Below are 23,197 nucleotides of genomic sequence, written 5' to 3' on the forward strand. Positions count from 1 at the left end.
TACTGGAGTTCGTCAGGGATGTGTACTTGCCCCCACACTTTTCAGCACTTGTATGGACTGGATTTTTGGGAGGATGTCGGAGAGATCAAGTTGCGGTGCATCGTTTGGCAATGTCAAGATCTCGGACCTTGATTTTGCAGATGATGCAGTCATCTTTGCGGAGACTTTAGACATCCTCTTGGGGGCCCTCGAGGTGCTGAATGAGGAGTCGGAGCCGTTGGGATTACGGATTTCTTGGGTCAAAACAAAGATCCAGGCTTTCGGTGACATCTTGGATGCTGCTGTCCTGTCTGTGTCCTGATGCTCTATGGGTGCGAGACTTGGACTTTGACCAAGGATCTGAGACGGAGACTTAATTCCTTTGGTACCAGGTCTCTTCGGAGAATCCTTGGCTATCGCTGGTCGGATTTTGTGTCCAACGAGCGGTTGCTGAGAGAGACTCGGATGAGATTTGTTACCTGCATAGTCCGTGAGCGTCAGCTGCGGCTGTATGGACATGTGGCTCGTTTTCCTGACGCTGATCCTGCTCACCAGATTCTCTCAGCGAGGGAGTCTCATGAGTGGAGGAGGCCAGTGGGCCGACCACGTGCCTCATGGTTACAGCAGGTTGACCATCATCTCAAGGAGATGGGGATGGGCCTGGCATCTGCCTGGGGGATGGCCAGACGGAGGCCCCTGGAGTACCGGCGGAAAGTGGACGCAGCGACGCGCTGTTCTGGCACATGCTCCCATACCTGACCCCCTGACCTGACCTATACCAACCGTGTTTATATCTGTGGTGCATTGTCTATGTTTAAAACGGCTCTGAGTAGCCAAAACGACAAGGATTCAGGGAATGACAAAGCCTTTTAAGATCATGGAGGCAATGACCTCCAGTTTATCATCTGGTTGCTATGACAAAATCGTCACTGTGAAGTTCAAGGGTCCTTTTCTTCAGCTTCCACTCTGTAAAGATTTCCACCACTGTGTTGGTGCTTCAAGTTTCCCTTGTTAGGCAGTTTGTATCAGCAATTGAGGAACATGGGGGGGGGGGGGTTAGGGCCTACGTGGCATCACTGAAAATGACATTTTCTGCTGGTATTAAATTTCATCTGAGCTGCTTTCTTGCCAGTTATAGCTTTAGTGCAAGCTCTTCAAATGATTTTGTGTTGCATCCAAGTTTGAAACTGAGGTTGAAAATTTGAGTCGCAGACAGAGTTGCATAAAGCATTCTTAAGGAAAGGTTGAAACCAAGCTGGAGGAAAACCCAAATCTTACCCAAGTTGAGGGATTCTTAATTATACACAACTGGCAGAGCCTACCCCCACACCATAGGTGGCACGATGCAGTACACATTTACGTAGAGAATTGTTACCCCCCACACTAAGTTGTATTTGTAACTCGAGTTTGGAGTTAACAACTTAAAAGGTGAGGACACACACACACACACACACACACACACACACACACACACACACACACACACACACACACACACACACACACACACACACACACACACACACACACACACACACACACACACACAGATGTGTTTATATATAGATTTATAGTTACCGTGTTGAAAATAAACATAAAAGTACTTCAACAACACACATCATACAACTACAATGTATTGTCTCTCTTGTGCTAAAGGAAAGCCTCCACAAATGCTTCTGTCTCTTCCTGAAGCCAATTTGTAGATCGCTTCGCCGCCATCCTAGTTTTGGACACTTCTTTCTGGTTGGTTGACCATAACGGCTGTTAAGGGTATCCTCACTTAAGGATTTCCGAAGGGTTGTTTATGCAACATCCCTCAAGGTACACTGTGATTCTTTAGCTAAGGATTTCCTAAAGGGGAATCTTTCCTTAAGGATGAGGGAATTTTATACAACCGGGCCTCAGTCCTAAAATCACAAGATTTTCCTCGTTTGCTTGACGAGAATCCCAATTAAATAAAAATGGTGATTCAATTGGAGACGTGACCTCAAGCTCAAGGAAACCCAAATGTCTTAAATTATACATTTTACGTACGACTGTCAAACCAGAGCCGCTGACACAAACAAATGACCTTACAAAAGTGAAGGCAGATGTGCAGAAGATAGATCCTACCAGAGGTAGCGTAGACCGGTATTCTTGTGCAGCATGATGGCAAGGTGGTACACTCCAAGATGGCTCACACCATTGCTCACCAAACTGGCAACAACAAAGAAAAAAAAATTCACAACAACAAACAAAATAAAGTGAGACCCCGGTTTACGGCAGGGATGCGTTCCTGAAAAGTTTCACAAATATCGAAACTATGAAAATCGAAACAATTCTTCTCATAAGAATTAATGGAATAAATGGGGGACATGTGTTCCCAACGTCACCACTTCAGATATTATATTTTATTTTTTTTACCAAAACTACCCTTTTTTGGATTAATGATAGTTATAATCAAGAATAAATACAAGTACGGGACCCCTTATCTGACAGGCATGGGGAATTAGGTTTGATGGTTTTTGGGATTTGGGGTCGCTAATACTTATGATACAGATACTTTACATTCATTTGCAATAATTTTGGGGTGAATAAAGAAATAAAGAAAAAAATATATCTATACATACACACCGAGACCCCAACATTCACGGGTTCCGCATATTCGTGGTGTTCCCATCATGTGCTGCCTTTTTGGCTGCTGCTTGCATCATTGGTTTGGGGCGCAGCTATGCCGCTGATGCAGTGCCCCTATTACCAGTATACTGGTGCTCATTTCGCTGACCTCGGAAGGATGACAGGCAAAGTCAACCCCCTGGTGTTAATTCAGTGGAAAACGGGGCTCAAACTCAGGAACCCGACGATCCTAAGCCACCACCCTCACCGCTAAGCCAACGCCAGGCTACAATTTGCGGTGTTAATAATTTGCGACATGTTCCATGGGAAAAACATTCGTGGGAAATTGCCACGCGTATTCGGGGTTTTCGTGGCCAATATTTTTTTTCTTTTTGTCTAACAGTTCTGAAACATATTTTCCACAAGCCAGGCACAAAGTAGCAGGATGTACGTACAGTACAATACTGTACATACGCAAAAAAACATCTTCCATGAACCGCGAACATGACCCGCTTCCTGAATGTGTGTTGTAGTTTCGCGGGACGTCTCACCATGTGCACTGTAAACATATGGTAATGTACATACTGTATTGTAGCTTCGTGAGATAAATATAGTTTCACTTGGGTCATCTCAAGATGAATGATGAATCTCAAGATTCGATGGCTTTTCATTTTTCTTTTTCATCTTCACCTTCATCTTCATCATTTTGCAAAGTTACGTGTGCTGTGTTTGATGAATAAAAAACATTGAAACGGTACATGATGTTTTTTCGTTTCGCGGTATGGCTAAGAGACTTTAAAATGCATTCTTCAATAAATAGGAAATGGTGCCTGGTATTGTAGTTGTTTTATTTTATTTGGAAACATCTTTAATGAAACTGTAATCGTGCATTCGTGGTCAAAAACATTTTAAACTTTAAAAACTTTCCCCTTTGAACCAGGAACCGCTACGAACCGATTACGTTGTCCCTCTTGTACCAATTCCCCGACTTCGGTGGTGTCACCATTTGTGGCCTTTTTCATGAACCAGGAACCGCCACAAACTGATAAAGTTATCCCCATTGTAACAATGACAAAACACTCGTGGATTTTTGTCTATTTCCACAGCATTTTAGTGAAATTTTCCCCAACATTCGCGGGCCGGGAAATCCCCGGAACCGAACTCCCCATTTCCCATTGAAACAATGCCCCCACATTCGCGGGGTTTTCCCGGAACGTATCCCCCGCGACTGGTGTTAGCTTAGCGGTTAAGGTGGCTGGCTTGGGACCTAAGAGTCCTGAGTTTGAGCCCGTCGGCCAATGAATTAACAACAGGTGGGGTTGACTCAGCCTTTCAACCTTCCGAAGTGCGTGAAATGAGTACCAGTGGACTGGGGTAATAACCATTCAGGGTAACCTGCGTCTGAGTGGTGTCCCGTTCAGGACTGTACTCCTTGCCAATGAAACTGCCTTGGCAGCCCTATGTGCCTTTTACGGCGTGAAAGGAATAGTATACACATATATATATATATATATATATATATATATATATATATATATATATTCACTTACCAAATGCTCCTCCTTCGTTGGTTGGCCTGACAAGGGATTGCTGTATTTCTACAATAATTACAGTTTATCTGAAGTTAAGTCACTATATGTGGCTGTGTGTTGCATGGGACATTAAAAGTTTTTGCTCGAGTCATGATTTTTGTACGATGCAAGAGAAAATTCTCCAATCGGCGCTGCCTTATCCACTCCATCAAGACATTATCGACGTCGGTAGTCTTCGACTGATGTATCGTTTTCCATTTGTCCATTAGCATGGGCACATCACTATCACCATTAAATTGTAATGTCTGCTCCTCTTGTTTCTTTAGATCACAGACCGTCGATGTACCAACGCCATACTCGTCATTTAAGGTGTTTCACCGAAATACCCACGTCACGTTTTCGCAAAAACTCCACTTCGTGCTTGATACTGAGTGATACATGCTTCCTTTTTGAAGCACCACAAGCTTGTCCAGATGTTGAAAGCTTTTTAGACATGACTGCGACGCAAGCGGTATTGTACGAACACAATTATGCGCACAGAACTGTAGAGCACAGTGTGGTGATGCCAAATTGGATGTACACACAACTTCACAGGTTCGTTTCTGGTGATTGTGCAACATCACTTCTGTGGCCAGACATTTTTCCTGCCGCTTAATTCCTGAGGGCTCGTGAACAATTAGCTTTTCAGAAATGAAAGGGTTAAAAAAAAAAATTGGACACCATGGGGTTTCAAAATTTTGCAGGTTTTTTTTGGCTGCCAGATAAGGGGTCCCCTACCTGTACATATAATAAAATTAAAAAACAATTACCAGACATATTTAAATAAAAAAAATTAACCTCTTCCAGAAGTGGTCACAATTGGCAGTAAGTCTTCTTCTTCCTCCTCTTTCTTCAATGAACAAGGGCATATTTATCGATCGGAGGCACACTTTAACCCGGCAACATTAAGGGCACATTCACAATCATCCATTCGACGAACAACATCAAATTTCACTTCCAAAGCAACACTGACAATGCCTCTTCGCCAATCTACAACACAGTACACTTATTTATATGCGAAGCAAAGTACAGTCGTTCTTTCAGCGATTTTGCAATTCGGTACTTTAGCGATATATCCTGGCATCTTTATCAATGTTGCAAGTTCTAAAAATGGTCGGGATAAAAGGTTATGGCTTTTGAAATGACAAAAGTGCGAGTTGAGATGATGAATATCGAGAAGCGCTATTAATAATGGGACGACGTATTTGCGAAACAAAACAAGAAGGGGCGACGTAAACCGGGGTATTACTGTATCTCAGTATATAATCACAGGATATGCCACGGAGAGAATTTGGTTACAAGTAATGTTCCGATTCACGAAACTCTGTTACAGACCACGCCGGTGCCGCCGAAGCAGTTAATAAACAAGGATTATACTACTGGGTGGTTTGCTATTGCCTTCCCGGCAGTAGTTCTGGCAGGAACTTGGAAATGATGCCGGCGATAGCTCGCCGAGTCTTCGCAAAGTACACCGTGGGAACTTTAACGTCCACCAATTAATTCCCAAGTAACGCGAGGGACAGGAACACGCCTCCTTTGTTTGCTGGTATTCCTGCCTTAGACTGTCTGCACTCCAGAAAATAATTAATGACTCGGGCTGGAGCAAAGAAAGCATCAGCGGCAGAGATGTGTCGTACCACAATGATCCATTCCATTGCATTTAAAGGCCAGGTATAATAACATGATATGCCCATGACAGATACGATGGGTCAATTGACCTCTTCCCGTGTTTATTTATATTTCTACCAGATTGTTATTACCTTAAGCGCTCCAGAGTGTTATTCTCCTCCAACACCTCTGCAAATGCAATCGCTCCTTTATCCCCGATACTGTTTCCCCACAGCCTGTGGAACACAGTTTGCATCAACTCTCCGATAGCACCGGGTCGGCTAAATGGAAAATGAAACACGATGACGAGTTATTACAACATCGAAACAAAGCGAGCCAATTGCTTACCCTATCACTTTCAAACGAGTGTTGTGTTTCAAAGCCTTTGCAATGACGGCTCCCCCACGTGATGTGAAGTTATTTCCACCAATCCTAGAAGAAGAGAAAAACAAAGCAACAAAATAAATCAAATCCTCCAAGGTCTTAACTGCAGTGAAAACAATCACAAACTTTAAAAGAGTTCATAGAACACCTTACTCTGCACTGTCTTGAGAAACAAGGACATGGGTGGTGTCTATGAGCGGAAAATTTGATTGGTCGTGATGACGGAAAATGCTGTAATATTTTCTGCAAGTACTGCGAAAACGGAAGAGTTTTGGAAGTGCCAAAAAGTGATTTGCTTTCTACAGTGTTCAAGTATCCTTACTATAATTCAAGGGCCGATGTTTGTTTGTCGCGCTACTCTTCCTACAGTTCTGAGTCAATTACATTCGAACTTGCTACATTGGATCAGCAAGAGCCCATTTAATGTATAGGGGTTTATCTTTGTCAGTGGTCTTTGCCAGTGCCATTTATCTTTGCCAGTGGTCTTGTCACTCAGATACTCTGCTCATATAATTCAACTGAAATAAATTAAGATTTTAAAGGTTGGAGAGAAAAAAAAATTCAGAAGTTTACCACCGTTGATTCAGTGTCTTTGACACCACCTTATTTAGCACATTACATAAGTCCTCCGTGCCCGTTGCTTGTATCCTTTATGACGTTAAAAACAGGAAGTTTCCTGTTTGGAATGATTTTCAATTTTCTTTCACTGCCGGACAGAGACAGAGTGAAAGATTTATCTTGCTCCTCTCTGCACATTTGCGATCGGGACAAATTCATCCAGAGCCAAAGTACTGATAAAGATGATAAACTACAGGTTCACTTTCTGATTTGTGTTCAAAATATAACATTCATTTTGAAATCAAGTTGTTCCTTGATCACAAAGTGAATCAATTGCTTAACCCGCTTTTCACTTTGCATGCATATACTTTGCGAATACAGATGTGCATATTCATAATTAGATATCGTCAAGTACACCTCAGGGTGAAACACATGAGATAGGGAAATAAAGAGACGCGACATCCACTGGGCGATTGCCATATCAGTTCTCTACGAGAGGGCGACACGATGTTGTCGCTAATACACTGCCAGACGGCATTGCCACTGTATTAAAATTTTTTGCAAAACGCACTATCGTACAGGGAATCCCCAACTTACGAACGGGTTATGTTCCTGAAGTTCGTTCGTAAGTTTATCGGCGAGTAAGTTGGAAAATAAAGAAAGAAAAGGAAACAAACGTCATTTTCCCTGTACTACCTTCGTTTAACAATAATCACATAAAATAGAGAAAACTAGAATGGCACCGATTGACATCGTGACGTCTCCAGATATGTCTCCGCCCGCATTATTACATCGTTATACATACTTGTACTAAGTTTGCGTTAAATCCCTGAACCCAGATTCAAAAAAATCAAATAATTCTGGCTGCCAAACCATACATCCGATCAGGTTGAAATTTAAAACATAAATACCCCATGAACACCAAATCATAATTGAGAGGTTTCATGTTGATTGATGAAGCAGTTTCAGAGAAATTTTTTTTTTTAAGATTTTCGTTCAATCCAATATGGCTGCTAGACCATGTGACCTATTAATTACTTGTGAACACCTTGGTATCCGCAAGGCTTGTGGAACATGTGGGTGAAGTTTCCCCAAGATCTGTCAAGTCGTTCTGGGGAAGAGGATTTTTAAAGGTTTATTCTTCACAACAAAACAAAATCATAGCTGCCAAAACATGTGACCCATGATGTCATAGGTGGAAGACTTTTTGTTACTCATGGATAGGCGATCATACCTTTAAAGTTTCACTTGGACGCGTTCAGCCTTTCCGAAGAAGATGATTTTTGAAGGTTTTTATGTTTAAAAACAATGTGGCTGCCGAACCACGTGACCGATGATGTCTTCAATGCCCCCCCCCCCTACACAATTCAGCCTTCGATGATCATCAAAAATTTTCATCCTGATCAGAGAAAGCCTTTGACGTATACAATCATGACGTCATAACGAAGCCACCTATGACATAAAAAAAAACATCACTTGCTTCTCATGGGGAGTGCTTCACATGTGACAAGTTTCAATTTTTTCGATGAAGCGGTTTCAGAGAAACAGAGGTGCATAGTTTTTTCCATTTTTTTGAACATAGCTGCCACATCGCGTAACGTATGACGTCATAATTATCATTAAAACATTCTCGGTGAGTAGTCTCACTGATGGTGCAAATTTGTGTCAATCGGATAAGTGGTTGCAGAGAAAACAGCACGGACATCGAAAGCCTACGCCCCCTTTCAAAATGTTCACATTTGGTTGCCTTTATAACCTGAAATTAAATAATTTGCTGCCGGTCCTCGATTATAGTGCCCACGGTCGAACGACTAAGGCCAAAGTCACCACCAACACCAAAAAATCCAGCCACTTACATGTGTGGAGGTTTGAATCGTGGCGAGTAAAACGGCCGCCAGGGTTCAAAGGGTTAAAAAAAACTCAAACGACAACATATCAGCCGAGCGCAACTAAAATCGACACTCGTCACATAATGTGTTCACGGCGTTCTATCGAAACGAAGCAAATCGACTCGATGTAAATCGGCGACTTACCGTATACTGAATGTGTGTGTAATATTACTCGTATTATCCAGTGGCATCAAAGTGGTTCTCAACATAGACTTACATGAGATACTCAAGCGTTTTGCTCCTCGACACGAGGCGGGCAAGGTCGTCAGCCACGGCATCCGTGAGCTTGTTCTTGAAGAGTCTGCAGTGACACGGGTGAGGTGACACCATTTGAGGCCGAGGTGTGTTCAGGCTAAACTTGCACGAACACAGGCTCAAAAGCATCAGTAAACCTTTCCAATGGACTTCCATCTGTACATTCCCTATTCGTAGCATTGCTCACGATTTCAGAATTAACCTGAGCCATCAGAACAAAACAAAGCTTCGCTCTTGCAGAGGAAAAAAAAAAACCTCGCAGACCAGTCTTTGTTTTCTTGTTCAAGCACTTACACCACGGTCCACCTTTCAGATTCTGGTAATACAGGACGTCATTGAGATTGCAAGTGGCATCATCAGCAGCAAGATATCCTGCCTTCTGAATCAGCTACCTTGCTGCTTTGTGTGACTTGGAAGGAGAAATAAATGGAAAAAAAATTTATGGTGCGGAAAATGAAACGCCACCACATAAACAGGAAACAAGACAACACAAACGTCGCACTCAAGGTGGAAGTTGGAAATTACCCAAGAAACGTTGCGATGTCATGCTTCAGGATTCCAGACACAAGCATCCGGGCACCCTCATCTGTGATATGGTTGCTGCTTAATCTGCAAAACACACAAGATGAGAACAATACAATTCACACCTTTACCAAGCAGCAGCCTCGGAGCCTGTTCCAGATTTTGATCCTGACACTTGGGAGGAAAACACGTCGAGACAGAGAGAGAGACAGACTGACTTTCTATTAAAATCAAAATCAGGCCTTGTAGATGAGGGTGACCCTGGGGCTGGTTAGATATAGCTTAGAGGTATACACACTCATCGAGCCTAGTTTGAATATGACCCAGCTGTAAACTTTTACCCTGGTGTTTCGCATGAGGGAAAGGCATCATTAGGTGTGCAATCCAGCGGAACGCCATGAAGCCAGAGGACCCGTCTGCAATCACTGATCGTTGGTAGAAATTGCCTTTCGTAAAGTCGGTGTGTTCTTGCCGGCATCCTGGCTAAATTGCAAACTTGTGCCTGCGGAACTTTGAACGTCAGGCCAAGCCAGCCGGCTTCAAGAAGGCTTGAGCCGGAAATGCTCGCCCTGGCTGAATTCACATCAAGGAGTGAGCAATTGGAGCAGTTAAAGAAGAAGAGTAATGCCGTTGACATAAGCAACACAAGCATAAAAGTTTCTGATTAAAAACAAACTGTAACCGAGTATTTGGAAACTTCACGGTGCTGGATTACCGACAAACTGGGCAATGGTGAAAATGTTATCTCAGAGGGAAAGTAACACACTTTCATGTATACGCGAAGCACCCGCGTTGAGGGACGGACGCATGCACGCAGAGACTGAGCTCCTTTTATATATTAGATTATGCACTTTTTTCTTTTTTTAAAAAAAAAATACCTTTAGGTTTTCTTGCATGAATAAGTATTGCATATTATATAAGGCAATTGTATGCATGTGTGTATGTATGTATGCATGAAAAAAATCAGAGAAAACTAGAATGGCACTCGGTGAACGGAAAACTCGAACCTCCGCCAGGCTGAACAGTTTACGTTTTGTATCCCACTGATAGTTTGGATCTGGATTCGGACCTGAAATAAAATTGAATCAACTTGTTCTCGTCACCAACCCAAGTCATGTTTCATCAAAACCTGGCCATAACTTTATGAGATATCCTGCTCACAGACAGACAGACAAACATAGAGGGGTGAACATAACCTCCGTCCACCTTCGGTGGGGAGGTAAAAACAGGGCTGGCCTGCTCTCCATCAAATTTTGCATTCGTGTTTGCAGTACCCTGGGTAACTTTGCTCCCTCCCCTCCCTCCATGCGAGGGTGTGGGGGGGGGGGGAGGTGACTTGCCAATACTCCCGAGGGAGGGGTGTTTCTAGTACATAGAAATGAGAAGCTTGCAGTACGTTTCAATTCGTCCACAAGTTGGTAAGGATAGTCACAGGAAAGTACGAAAAGAAACAATAGCCCGGTGTGAACAAAATCTTTTTTTTCAAGCCGTCCCAGTTTTACGAATGCAGAGGGTACATGTGGAAATGTTTGCTTTTTGCAATTCCGACAACACGCGTGTCATTCAATCATGCTTCGCGCGTTGTTGTGCCAAACCGTTTGACACACAAAATCAACGAACTCACCGGAGCTCAGTGAACTTGTCAATGCATGGCAAGAGCTGGTCAACGCCCAAATCGCCAATGAAGTTGTTGTCGAGACGTAGCTCCACCCGACCTGGAAGGTGCAAAAGAACGTAGGCCAAATGCGTGCACGTTCCCGGCGGGAGCGACATGTGATGAAGTTTCATGTGACGCACGGGAATATCCTTGGCAAGCTGCTTTGCCACAGCCTCTTCACCGAACTCGTAGGCACAACTCGTAAGCCACAGGAAGTCATCCGTGAGATGATCGGTTGAGAAAGCCATGTCACTGGGTCGACGGCCGACGCTCGCCGCGAGATTGCGGAAGAGGAGCCGCATGCTGCGCTGCAGATGGTGATCCAGGGTCTTGCGGTTCCGATTTAAGGAATGGCAACCTCCTGCCATTGTCACGATAAGCTTCTCATTGTGCTTTGACAATAAGCCACTGAGAAAATGTGACAAGACCTGATGAAGAGAGAGTGTGTCAGTTGGGTCCTAAGTTGGCTTCAAAATTCTGAACACAGTACATCATAAAAACAAACAGCTAAAGGAAGAGTTAACTCCATTGTCAAAGTTTTAAAAACAAGTGTGTTTCAACATGAAGATCTGTTCGATGCAAACAACTCGTTTGTAGTTTAATATGAAGATGAAGGTATCAACTTAAGACTTTTCTCTTCGACACAAATGAGGCTCATGGAAAAGTGAGGTGATGACGGGGAAGAACCGGTAGTAGAGTCACAGTTGGACATAATCAGGAAGGGAATTAAGGAGTAGGAAAAGAGGAGAATAGGCAAAGAGGAAACAAGACAACCTGCAAGTTATATGGTCGGGTTAATGACGGTAATAAAGATTGTGGGTAGGGATGGAGGCTGACCGCCTCATTAAAGCCCTGGAGGTAAGAGTTCGATTGAAGCACCTCAAGAAGGTGGTTCCACAAATGAAAGAAAAAAAGAAAAAGAAAGAGTTGAGGTGTGTGGTGAGTCTTAATTTTGGGAGTTTAACTGGTTGGGGGGGGGGGGAGGATGAGTGCGACCAGAACACGTACATCCTGGGAGGTTTCATGAGAGGGTCAGAGGATTGAGAGAGGAATTCCAAAATAATAATAAATAAAAAAACGTCACCGACCTTTGTGATGTGGGATTAACAGACCTCATTGATGCTCCGAATTCAGATGCTAATTTGAGAAAGGGATACGAGTGGATACCCAACTTAGGTTGCCATTACCAATGATCAGGACGCCATCACTTTCCAGGGACGAATGACAAAAAAAGATATTGAAAGGGATACATTGTTTGGAAAATTAAGTGTCCTACAGAGTCAAAGAGGAAAACGACATCATAAAAAGCATCACCATTACCCAGAGCGACCCAGCAAGTTACACTGGAGCCCCCAAGCTCAGTGGCTGCATTTCTCTAAAGTCAAGTCCAGTGTCATATCAGGTAACGTGGGTGCTGCAGCTACTCCACAAGCCTCAGACCCTGTTTCAAAGAAAAACTACTTTGCAACTTTAAATCGACAGTTGACTATTTATCAGGTCAGACATTCCTCAACTTGTCCATAACTAACAATGTTCCCAAACCACACCCCACCCCACCCCCCTCCCCACTGTAGAAAGAGTGATTAACTTACCTTGAGGTTACTCTTTTTACTTTCGCTGAGTTGGGAAGTTTTTTGAAAATGTGCATTGAAACCGCCGCAAAGGAAAAACTTAAAAGGAAACAATGGCCTCTGGTAGTTTGGAAAATGCTCCAATAGTGTCAAAGCGTTGTGGGACGTGGTGAGAAAAATTGCGGCAAGAAACGTCTGCAGCGTAGTATGCAGGAAGGAGAAGATTTCATTGACGTCGCAGCCAACGGTGTAACGGGACTTGCTGACAAAACCGAGGGCAAGATCGGATTCCTCAATCTCACAGGTGTTTAGATCTTTATCACAGAAGGAAGTGTCTCCGTTGACAAGGCCATTCAAGGCCAACTTTCCCAAGCGCCAAATCGCTGGCTTCGCTTCTTCGAAGAGAGCAACGCGACACCGAGCCTTTGTGGTTGTCATGTTGTGCTCCAGAAACACCTGCACCAATGACAACAACACCTCCGTCGTCGTCAGTGTGGATTTACAGCTACTGCTGTTATTCAGTTCAGCTGAACGGATGCAGCTGTGGCTTTTTGCAATAATCCAAGAGTATATAGGTAACTGGCAGAGACCTCGGATCTGTGGGCTGGAGGTTAGTAGATCCAAGGCCGCCTGACGACCATCATCATTCTGAGGGAAGTGCTTTTGGTATGTCAAAACACCTTCAGGAGTAAAACCTGCAACAACTACCGTACGTGCCACAGTAGAGCTGAAGAGTGGTTGAATGTCTTCGGGAATCCGTGTGGTCACCACTTTGGTGGTTTCAAGAAGCAAAGTCCCTTGCAGGAGATTGACCAGAAGAGTTGCTATTGAAACTTGACAATCATGTGAGGCACACACCGGAGTGGTGTCCCCGAGTAACTGACGAAACTCATCGAGTGCATCAAAGCACAAGAGCACTCTCTGTGGCTCTTTTAGAATCCGCTGTATGACCAGGTCACGGTGAATATCTGGACAGCAACAGCGATCAAAAAGCAACTCCTGCAGTGATACTTTACAGTCCAAAAGGCTCAAATCGCTGCATCTGAAATAAAAGAGCAAGTCAAATGTTCCATAGGACTTTTTTAGTGCCCAGTCACGAATCAATTTCAACAACAGCGTGGACTTCCCACTTCCTGCATCTCCTGACACGATCACCACATTCCTGCCTTTTGCAACTTCGGGTGGTGGGAGCAGATCGGGCAGCGTCACGGGGCCGGCTTCTTCCCGATCGCTCCGGATAGTTTGCAAGCACGGCTCCACAAATATGGTGTCCAACTCGAGGGCTTCTTGCTTGCTGTATGTTCTGATGCATCTTGTCGCGGCCTCATGGTGCTTGCGCAATTTTTCTTTAAACTTCTCCACTGCAGCCAGGCAGAAGAAAGAGTATCTACAATGTGAAGTGCTTTCATTTACTGGACACAGCACACACACTCACATAAGAACTCACACGTGTACTGCGTCACCATCGAACTGCCTTAACCATCGTGAAGAGAATTTATTAACTTGTTACATAAACTAAAAGTATTTAGGCAATTCCATGAGGCCATGGACACAGCCATAAAATAATGATATTGTAAATTTAATTTGAAGCATCAACTTAATTTGTTGTACATACCTGGAGGTATATGAAACAAACATTCATACTTGTCAAATCAATCTGTAGTCTTTAAAGAAAAAAACAAACAAACAACTATCTTCATGATGTTCTCCTCACCAAAACTGTGTTCAATAAGTGCCGATTCGGAGTGTCGTGTAAGCTGAATTTAAAAATGAGTATTCCAATAATTATAGCTTTCTCAGGAGAAGGTTGGGGCTGACAGGATGGCCTGGAGGTAAGTGCACTCAGTTCAAAGCTATCTAACCTGAGTTTGAATCCCGACCCAGTTATACACTGTCATCCCAATTTCACAGGCAGGGTGATTCATCAGTGTGTGTGCGCCGTCCCTCGGATGGACGTTAAATGGGAATCCCATCTGTCGATATCAGTTGGTGGACGTTAAAATCCCACAGTGTCGTTCATGAAGAGTAGGCAAGCCATCACTGGCACCATGAACAATTTCCTGCCATAACCGACCTGGGGCGTTGCATCGGCGGCTTAGCCACACCTTCAGCCAATGATGCTTGTGATCCCTGCAGCTTTGTGCTGCGTACGAAAGACATAGTCTGTTCCATATTCTTTCAGATAAAATTAATTTTATTCATGATCCTTGCTCAAAAAGGTTATGGAAACATTTTAAAGTTAATATTGTTGTGTCCAGGGGGTTTAACCCCTACCTGGACGGATGGCTAAGCTTCTCCCTTAAAGGCCTACAGCCGAGACTCAAAGATTAATGCGCGCGCGGGAAGGGGGTGCAATGGCGGCGCGACAGAGGAGCACAGCACGATGGGGTTATACTCAAACCCCATTACAAATACATGGATACAGCTTCTTAAAAGGAACATATTTAATGAAAATAGACAAATATTTATGGAGGACAATAGTTCAAAAGGTAATAATAATGAGGTAAATAAATCCTACAGTCAAGGCACCTCTTCACACAGACTCAAATTCAGACAAAGGGGAAACAAAATAAAAAGAAAACCCTTCCTTACGAGTATTCTTGTACTTCGCTTGGCCCAGAGCTGGTCTTTGTGGAATTTGGAATTGAGGCGCTTCCACCAGTACATGCAGACGTGCACAAAATGGTGCCTCGTCGCTTCTCTTGTAGCGAGACAAACGCACGCCAGGCAATCCGCGAACGGCACTCCACACCAAGGCTCAGAGACCCAGTGCAGTAGCTTCGTGTGCCGATCGTCCTCACCGACTCAACCAAGAGCCAAAGGCCAGCGTCTAGCTTCACTACGTGAGCCAAATCGCCTCAACATGAATATAATGATTGTGCCGTCCTCGTGCGTGCACTCACCCTGAATGCCTGCTTCTGACTGACCAACGTCACCAAAACCACCGTTTCCTCCTCCGAACTCTCCTCTCACGTGCGCTCTCTCTCTCCCTCTCTCTCAAAATGTGCAACCAACCCTTCCTCTTCGACGTCACGCCCAACAATCCTCCGCTTCTGGGGCGTGGCCTGCTTGCACGAAACCTGGGAAGGCGTGGCCTGCTCGGCTAGCTTCTGACATCATGCCCATCAACCATCCCTTGGGGACGTGACTGCCTGTTGTCACCTTTTAAGCTGGGGCTTCCTGCCTGCTTGTAGTTGCTTTAGGGACGTGTTCCCCACCTTTAGTGCCGATCTTGAATCACAGTGGAGCAATTACATACTGGGGAAGCTTATTCTTAAACCTGAGCTAATTAACACTGCACCACCCACCGTGTGGTGACACGTACCACTTAAGCTCACAGGTTCCCTACTTAATCACATCGAGATGCCTCCTACACATTTAGGTAAACTGAATATTAAATTAATAATGAGGTAAAATGCCAATTTGCATTCGCTTTAGAAATAATTTAGCAAATACATGCTGGGAAAAACTCATATGGAAGCTTGTACACATTTTTCCTTAAGAGTAGTAAAAACCTTGTAAACCTTATCTATGGTCCATTGGCCCAGATGGCAGAGGCGAGAAATCATTCTCTTTTACTCCCATCATCCAGACCATCTGGAGCAAGCCCAGAAAAGAGACCATTTCTCACCCTGTGTTTGTGATTTTAACCTTACAAGATCCATCTGGGCTTTCTCAAAAGGCCTCTCTGTTTTCGTTAATTTCCTTAGATGTATTAACCATGCCCTGGTGAGATCACATATATATATATATATATATATATATATATATATATATATATATATATATATATATATATATATATATATATATATATATATATATATATATATATATATATATTGTTGCAGATTCGCGCCCGCCGGCGTGCGAACGGCCACGTAACTCGAATCGCGGCACGTCGCCCACCGGACGGACAATCCAGTCGTGACCCTCTCGGACTAACGCCGGGAACCAGTCACGGGTGGACCTTTCGGTCTCACCGCGATCGAGCCAATCGGCCCCCGCGTGGGATAGGGTTGCTCGCCAAATTCGACCTACCTAAGTACCCACACGGAGGGTAGACCGGGCGATCGCACCTCGCCGCAGGTCGACTTCGGACACGGGCCACTTAAGCGACCCGTTCCGTACTATCGGGATAACCGAGCGGTGTTATTCGTCGGCCTCGACGGTTCGATTAATTATCGGGCGTCTTAGCCCACGACCAACCCTTTACCTGAAGCAAGATGGGGATTCAATGAAAGAAATGACGAAGCGAAGCGGGAAAACAGTTCAATAATAAGCACATTTATTTCGCGATGAACGGAAAGCACACATATACAATTCCACCAAAAGCACATGTAAAAGAAGAAGACAAAAAGCAAATGCAACAATGCAGATCTATCCGACTACCGGGCACTCGGCAACACTTATACAATTTTACTTCACAGACGGCGCCGACAACACACATTCCCAAAGCAAAAGAAAAGAGAACCACCCTCCAGGATGAGGGGGTAGGCGGGCCTGGGGCCGAGACCGTGTCGGGCCTACCCGTCTGATGATGAGACGCGGAGCGGCGGTGGTGCCTCAACTCCGCGGGCCTCGCGGACAGTGTCTGGTGGGGGGTGGGAAGGGGGCCCCCTTTTGTCGCACTATCTCAGCGCGGGGGGAAACAGGAGGGGGTTGCTGATGCTCGGGGAAAGGAGGATTTCACAAAATCTCGGGTCCCGCGACGAGCGTCTCCACCACGACCTCGGTCGCGCCGCCGGCCTCTCTCTCCTCAGTTCCCCGAATCCGACGCGAGCACCCCCTCGTCCGCCTTCGCCGCCGCCGCCTCTCCACTCCGACTCCGCGAACTCCCAACTGCGAACTGCCCACTGCGAACTGCTTCTCCGCTTCCAACTCAACTGCCCCCACTTCCAACTCCGAACTCCCAACTGCACTCAACTCGTCTGACGAACGCAGTCGTTTTTATAAGCCCCGTGGCTTCGCTCTTTCATCTTTGACCCTCTGCCTCCGACCTTTCACCTCGCTCCCCATTGGCCCGAGGAAAAGTGGGCGTGAATGCTTTTTGATCCATGAATTTGCATATAGCGACCGCCCTCCAACGCCCTGGAGGCGGGGCCAAACCGCCCCTCACTCACCGATTGGACGGAACAAAAGTGGGCGTGAGTCGTTTTTGATCCGTTTTTCTGCGGTAAGTCCGCGATGCTTTTGAACACGCTGCTCGGTGCGCGCTCTACACGAGTCCAGCATCGGTGCCCACGAGTGGCGCGAGATGACGGTGATGCGATGGTGGCGAGTTGTGACGGTAAAGGTCGTGGCGGTTGTGGTGAAGCGGCGTTGTGGTTGGTGGTTGTTGTTGTGATGGCTGTTGAGACGTGGTTGGTGGTGGTAATAATGGCGGCTGGTCCAAAATAAAGATAGTAAAAGAAAAACGGCTATCCTGAAGAGTCGCAGCCCTCTTGAATGACATTTATTCCCTCTAGACAACGGGTTTGGGCCTAACTACACATATACTTACCGAGATATCTCACCTGAGGGACCTGAATGGTGGTTTGCGAATTTGGTCAACCACAACAATATATATATATATATATACTCAATGTAATCCATGTAAAATTAGGACTGCTTGAGATTCGCTCCAGTCTATCTTCCATGTGCACATGCTTCTGTCTTTTATTTCGTTCCTGAATCTACCGCTTAAATTGAACTATAAAAATTCTGTCTCAAGGTGGTCAAAAATTGCCACGACAACGTCCACGGACCAAACGACTCAATGCAATGCTAAATTCCCTCTTCAATTCCTCCATGTACCCCCACAACCATAACAAAAGTTACCAAAAAATGACCCTTTTTTATCTTTTATATTATTATCTCAGATTTAACATCTGGCAATTGGTTTTCTCCTCCAACAAATGTTAATTGTACAAGAAACAATAAAAACTAACATGATACAACTTCAGAAGAAAAAAAGGCAATAAAAAGTGTAACAGAAGTTAGTATGTAACAAAATTTACCAACATGTAACAAAAGTTACCAGGAGGAATGAAAGTCTGTGGGTGATTACATTATGATGAGTTGATGAATGGGAGGATAAAACACGAGAGCGCAGTGATAAACAAAAGCAGATGAATTTACCCAGAATCCAGGTTGTTTTTTTTCTTCAGATCAGTCTCTTCACTGCTGCTTTGTGGAATTCTGGATCATTTCACTCAAGTGTGATCACATCAGACAGCTTGATCCACTCAAAGGATACAAATTATTGCATATCTGGATAACATTATTGGGGCCTTACCAGAAGATGTAAAGCTCATGTCAGTGTGGTTCGGATGGCCCAGCATTCCAGTTCAAGAACCGATTTATTGCAGAAGCTATTCCTGTCCTTGAGAGGAAGCACATAGTGAAGGTGGAATGGAACCTTTTCTGCACCTCCCATGGCAAAGGGCCAGTAGACGGTATCGCAGGATCTGTCAAGTACTATGTCTGGGAGAACGTAAGGTCACAGAACACGATTGGGACAGACGCTGCAACTTTGTGGCAGCTACTTCTGGTATATGCCTGGTGTTGGCTTCATGGATAGGGCGGTGGGCTTGGGATCCTGAGTTCAAATCCCATTCTTCTGTTGAATTAACACCAGGTGGGTTGACTCTGCCTGTCATCCTTCCGAGGTCGGCAAAATGAGCACCAGCTTGCTGGTATCATGTGTCGAAGTGGTGACCCGTCCAGGATTGTGCCCAATAACCAAGGAGACTGCTTAGGCAGCACCAACGCTCTGCACAGAGTGTGATCCCAATGGATGGATGGACTTCTGGGATGCAAGATGTGACCATCACAGAGTTGTCCCTATCAGACATCCAACAACGCAACAAGGCATTGCATCTCGAAGCCATCTTCAATGTGGCTGTGCCAAGAAGGGAATTTCCAGATGTCATTTCCTGAAATTTATCAATGGAAACGTGGCACCTTTCATTTTGATCAGGGATGGCACAGCAGAGGTACCAAACAATAATTCTGATGAAACATCAGAAACCAAAGCAGGGACTGGTTTGTGGTGGAGTTTGATGATATCTTGTTTCAAGGGGAGGTGGAAGCTCTTGGTCATGAAAATGAACAACAAGACACTGTAATGAAACCAGATGGGAGCAAATCCACACGATGAAATATTTGACATGAGAGAGAGAGAAAAGAAAAACAAACCGTGGTCATTTCATACCTCAAGGAAAGTTCGAGAATGTAGCACACTTGTGAATCGCATGAACATTCTCATTAAAACTGTTGGATTTAATTTAAACAATGAGTAGACAAACAGTAACGCAAGTTACCATCGCGCAAATTACCACCATTTTTTTGCTACTTGGCCAGAATCATAAATGAGGTTACATTTATTGTCTTACCAACACATAATTTAGCGACCAACAAATGTATGATATATCTAATATATAAAGCTCTTTCTAACTACTCACTGACTGACTGATATTAAAGTTTGGTCCCTTCCAGGTGACGTAGAAAGCAGAAATTTTGCATGCTGGGGAGGGGGGAAATCACAGAGCCGTCGGAAAGCACTGAAAACATAAATAAATTAACATAATAAATGAAAAAAAAATAATCCAGGTGAGAAACCCGAGACAATGGGGAAACATGGTAATTTTGCCGGACATTGAAGCCGACACACCGGTAAAAATCCCAGGACCGTCAGAAAGCATCTGTAAATGAAAATATTGTTACAGTTATGGGGGTAGATGGAGGAATTTAATAGGAAAGTTAGGATTGAATCAAGTTGTTTGGTCTGTGGACGTGCAGGAGACATCTCGATGTAATTATGTAGGGGAACTGTGAGCTTAAGCGTTACGTGTCACCACATGGGGGGTGATGCGGTGTTAATTAGTTAGGGATTAAGGATAAGTTCCCCCAGTATGTAATTGCCTGGCTGTGACTTTTCACTTTTGCATTACAAACCAGCAATGGACCATTACAACCGAGCTGCAAGACCAAGTAGGAAGGGGCCCCACCTCCAAGGTTGACGGCAGACGAAGTCACGCCCCCAAATCTGTTGATTAATGGGTGTGACGTGAGAGGACGAAGAGGAGGGCATAGGAGGCAGGTGATCTGAGAGGATGGGGCAGCAGCTCGTCGCGATGAGGAAGGCACGAGTGCGGAGTGAGGGGTGCACACGGTTGAGAGAGAATGTAGCTTGGAGCTGGCCTGTAAGAACAGGGCTTTCCTTTGACGCATGAAGACAACACGATTCTTGTATTCGTGTTGAGGCGATTTGGCTCGTGTACTGAGCAAGACGCTAGCCATTGACTGTTCGGCTGAGCCGTAAAGTGTGTACGTTTGAGGAGGGAAGGACAGCGTGCCTCGTGGCCTGATCACAGGGTCTCAGAAATTGTCTCGTCGTGTGGACGATCGTTGTGAACAGACCGGGTGCAAAAGAGGAACGGTCGGCATATTCGCTCGTGAAAAGAAGCTGCACGGAGTATCTGAACCTTGGTGTTGAATACCGCTCACGAATTGCCTGACAAACATTCTCGTTGTGAGAGAGCGGCTTGGCGCCATTTTGCGCACATCAACACGTGCAAATAGAAGCGCTTTGATTCCACGTTCCATAAAAACCATCTCTGGACCAAGCTAAGTGCCAGAATAAAGAAAGGATTTGCTATTATTTTGTTTCCCCTTGTCTATATTTAAGTCTGTGTGTCGAGGCACCTCGACCTTAGACTTCAGCTTACCTCACGTATTATTATATTCTGATTATTGTTCTTTGTAAATATTTGTCTATTTTCATTATATCCGGTTATTTTGAGTTGCTGTGTCCGTGCATGTGTCATGGGGTTTGAATACAAGTGCCTCTGTCCAGCAATGCCTCCGTCGCTCCGCCATTGCACCCCACGCCCTACCGTGCACGTTATAATCTCCGAGGATCAACGTGTCCGCCTCCCAAGGAACCGCTTGGCTATCCGGGCTGGCGATGTTGACCGTCCGTCACCACAAATTGGGTCGGGGGTATTAACCTGGACCACCAGCACCGCGACAATAAAAACAAATTAAAATAAATAAATAAATGAAAAAACAGATGCAGGTGAGTGACCCGAGACAATGGGGAAGCACAGTTCCTTATTGCTTGCAATGTGTAAGCATACCCCCCCACCCCGAGTATGTATGTATATATATATATATATATATATATATATATATAATAGATATATATATATATATATATATAATAGATATATTATTTATTTATATATATATATGTATAACTTATGATAAATAATGCTCTGCATCAGGAGACTTTTGAAACAAAACCTCCAAAAAATTCTGCATGTCCAATCGATGTAACACAAGTTACCGTGGAATTGCCCATATATATCTATTTACATACTTAATGTTGTCGATCTGCATTGGGTACAAGTTATATTATGGGAATGAAACTCGGGTGGAACAAAAATCTTTGTGGGTGTCAAATTTCTTTTATCATTCAGCATTTAAAAACGAGATTATTCTTCAGAAAACTCACCAGGATTTTGCCAATGTCCCTGTGCAACCACTTCTGAGATATTGGCAAATTTTAGAAACACTTCACCTGTTGCTTCACCTTTGGCATGGATCGTATCCAGAAGATTTCTCACCTAAAAGCGAAAACACAACAAATATCACCTTCCTTGTGTGTGTCAAAAATCTTTTGCGCTGAATACAACAGAGGATAAGAAATACATTTTCAGACCATTTCATAAACTGCGCTGATTCGGGTTCTCACAAACGAGCACATATTGCTCTCACAAAGTGAGGATAAAAATAATCTATATTGTTGTGGTTGAGGAAATTCGCAAACCACCATTCAGGTCCCGTAGGTGAGATATCTCTGTAAGTATATGTGTAGTTAGCCCAAACCCGTTGTTTAGAGGGAATAAATGTCATTCATTCGGGCTGCGACCCTTCAGGATAGCCGTTTTTCTGTTCTATCTTTATTTTGAACCAACCACGTCTCAACCGCCATCACACAACAACCACCGACCGCAACGCCGCTTCACAACAACAACAACAACAACAACAACGCCAACAGCCACGACCTTTACCGTCACATCTCGCTCTCGCAACCATCGCATCACCGCCATTCCCGCGCCGCTTGTGGGCACCGATCCTGGACTCGTACAGGGCGCGCACCGAGCAGCGGGTGCAAAAAGCGGCCTTTCCGAGAAATCGGATCAAGAATGATTCACGCCCACTTCTGTTCCGTCCTATCAGCGAGCGTGGGGCGACTTGGCCCCGCCTCCAGGCACGTTGGAGTATAATCGATTTATGCAGATTCGAGGATCAGGAATGATTCACGCCCACTTTTCCTCTGTCCAATGGGCGAGCGTGGCTCCGCCCCCGAGCCGATCCTAATCCAAAAATCTGCATATGGTTTCTCCTGTCGCACTATAAAGCGTCGAGCGCGGGGCGAATCGAGGGAAGAGTTGGAGAGTTGTGGCGGCGGCGAAATCAGTCGAGAGAGTGTCTGTCGGGGTCCGGAGAGTCTGGAGAAGCCAAGGAGCTTTGTGGAGGTCTGCGCTCGTGTCAGAGTCGGGGAGCTGCGGAGAGGGGAGGCCGGGAACGCGGTCGAGGTCGCAGTGGAGTCGCTCGTCG

General features: G+C 44.7%; 1 protein-coding gene and 1 long non-coding RNA gene across 10 annotated transcripts in view; one reads left to right on the forward strand and one right to left on the reverse strand.

Annotated features, from left to right (window-relative positions):
* LOC147009169 (uncharacterized) overlaps positions 1-23,197 on the forward strand; it is a 65,517-nt gene that overhangs the window by 16,115 nt on the left and 26,205 nt on the right. The gene's annotated exons all lie outside the window — the stretch shown is intronic.
* Positions 1-23,197, reverse strand: part of LOC147009170 (nucleotide-binding oligomerization domain-containing protein 2-like) — a 42,634-nt gene that overhangs the window by 11,844 nt on the left and 7,593 nt on the right. For 8 of the 9 annotated variants that reach the window (XM_085862722.1, XM_085862727.1, XM_085862724.1 and 5 more), the window contains 8 exons: positions 22,089-22,200; positions 12,611-13,950; positions 10,986-11,446; positions 9,365-9,448; positions 8,802-8,885; positions 6,102-6,185; positions 5,906-5,989; positions 2,092-2,175 (listed from right to left, as the gene is read on the reverse strand). In XM_085862722.1, coding sequence (XP_085718848.1) covers positions 2,092-2,175; positions 5,906-5,989; positions 6,102-6,185; positions 8,802-8,885; positions 9,365-9,448; positions 10,986-11,446; positions 12,611-13,950; positions 22,089-22,200 — 2,333 coding nt within the window. The remainder of the gene's footprint in view (positions 1-2,091; positions 2,176-5,905; positions 5,990-6,101; positions 6,186-8,801; positions 8,886-9,364; positions 9,449-10,985; positions 11,447-12,610; positions 13,951-22,088; positions 22,201-23,197) is intronic. The other variant, XM_085862725.1, reaches the window with a different exon arrangement.

Source organism: Eptatretus burgeri, chromosome 17 (assembly GCF_056783735.1).
Source record: "Eptatretus burgeri isolate ZD-2024b chromosome 17, Ebu_testis_v1, whole genome shotgun sequence".
Taxonomy (NCBI): domain Eukaryota; kingdom Metazoa; phylum Chordata; class Myxini; order Myxiniformes; family Myxinidae; genus Eptatretus; species Eptatretus burgeri.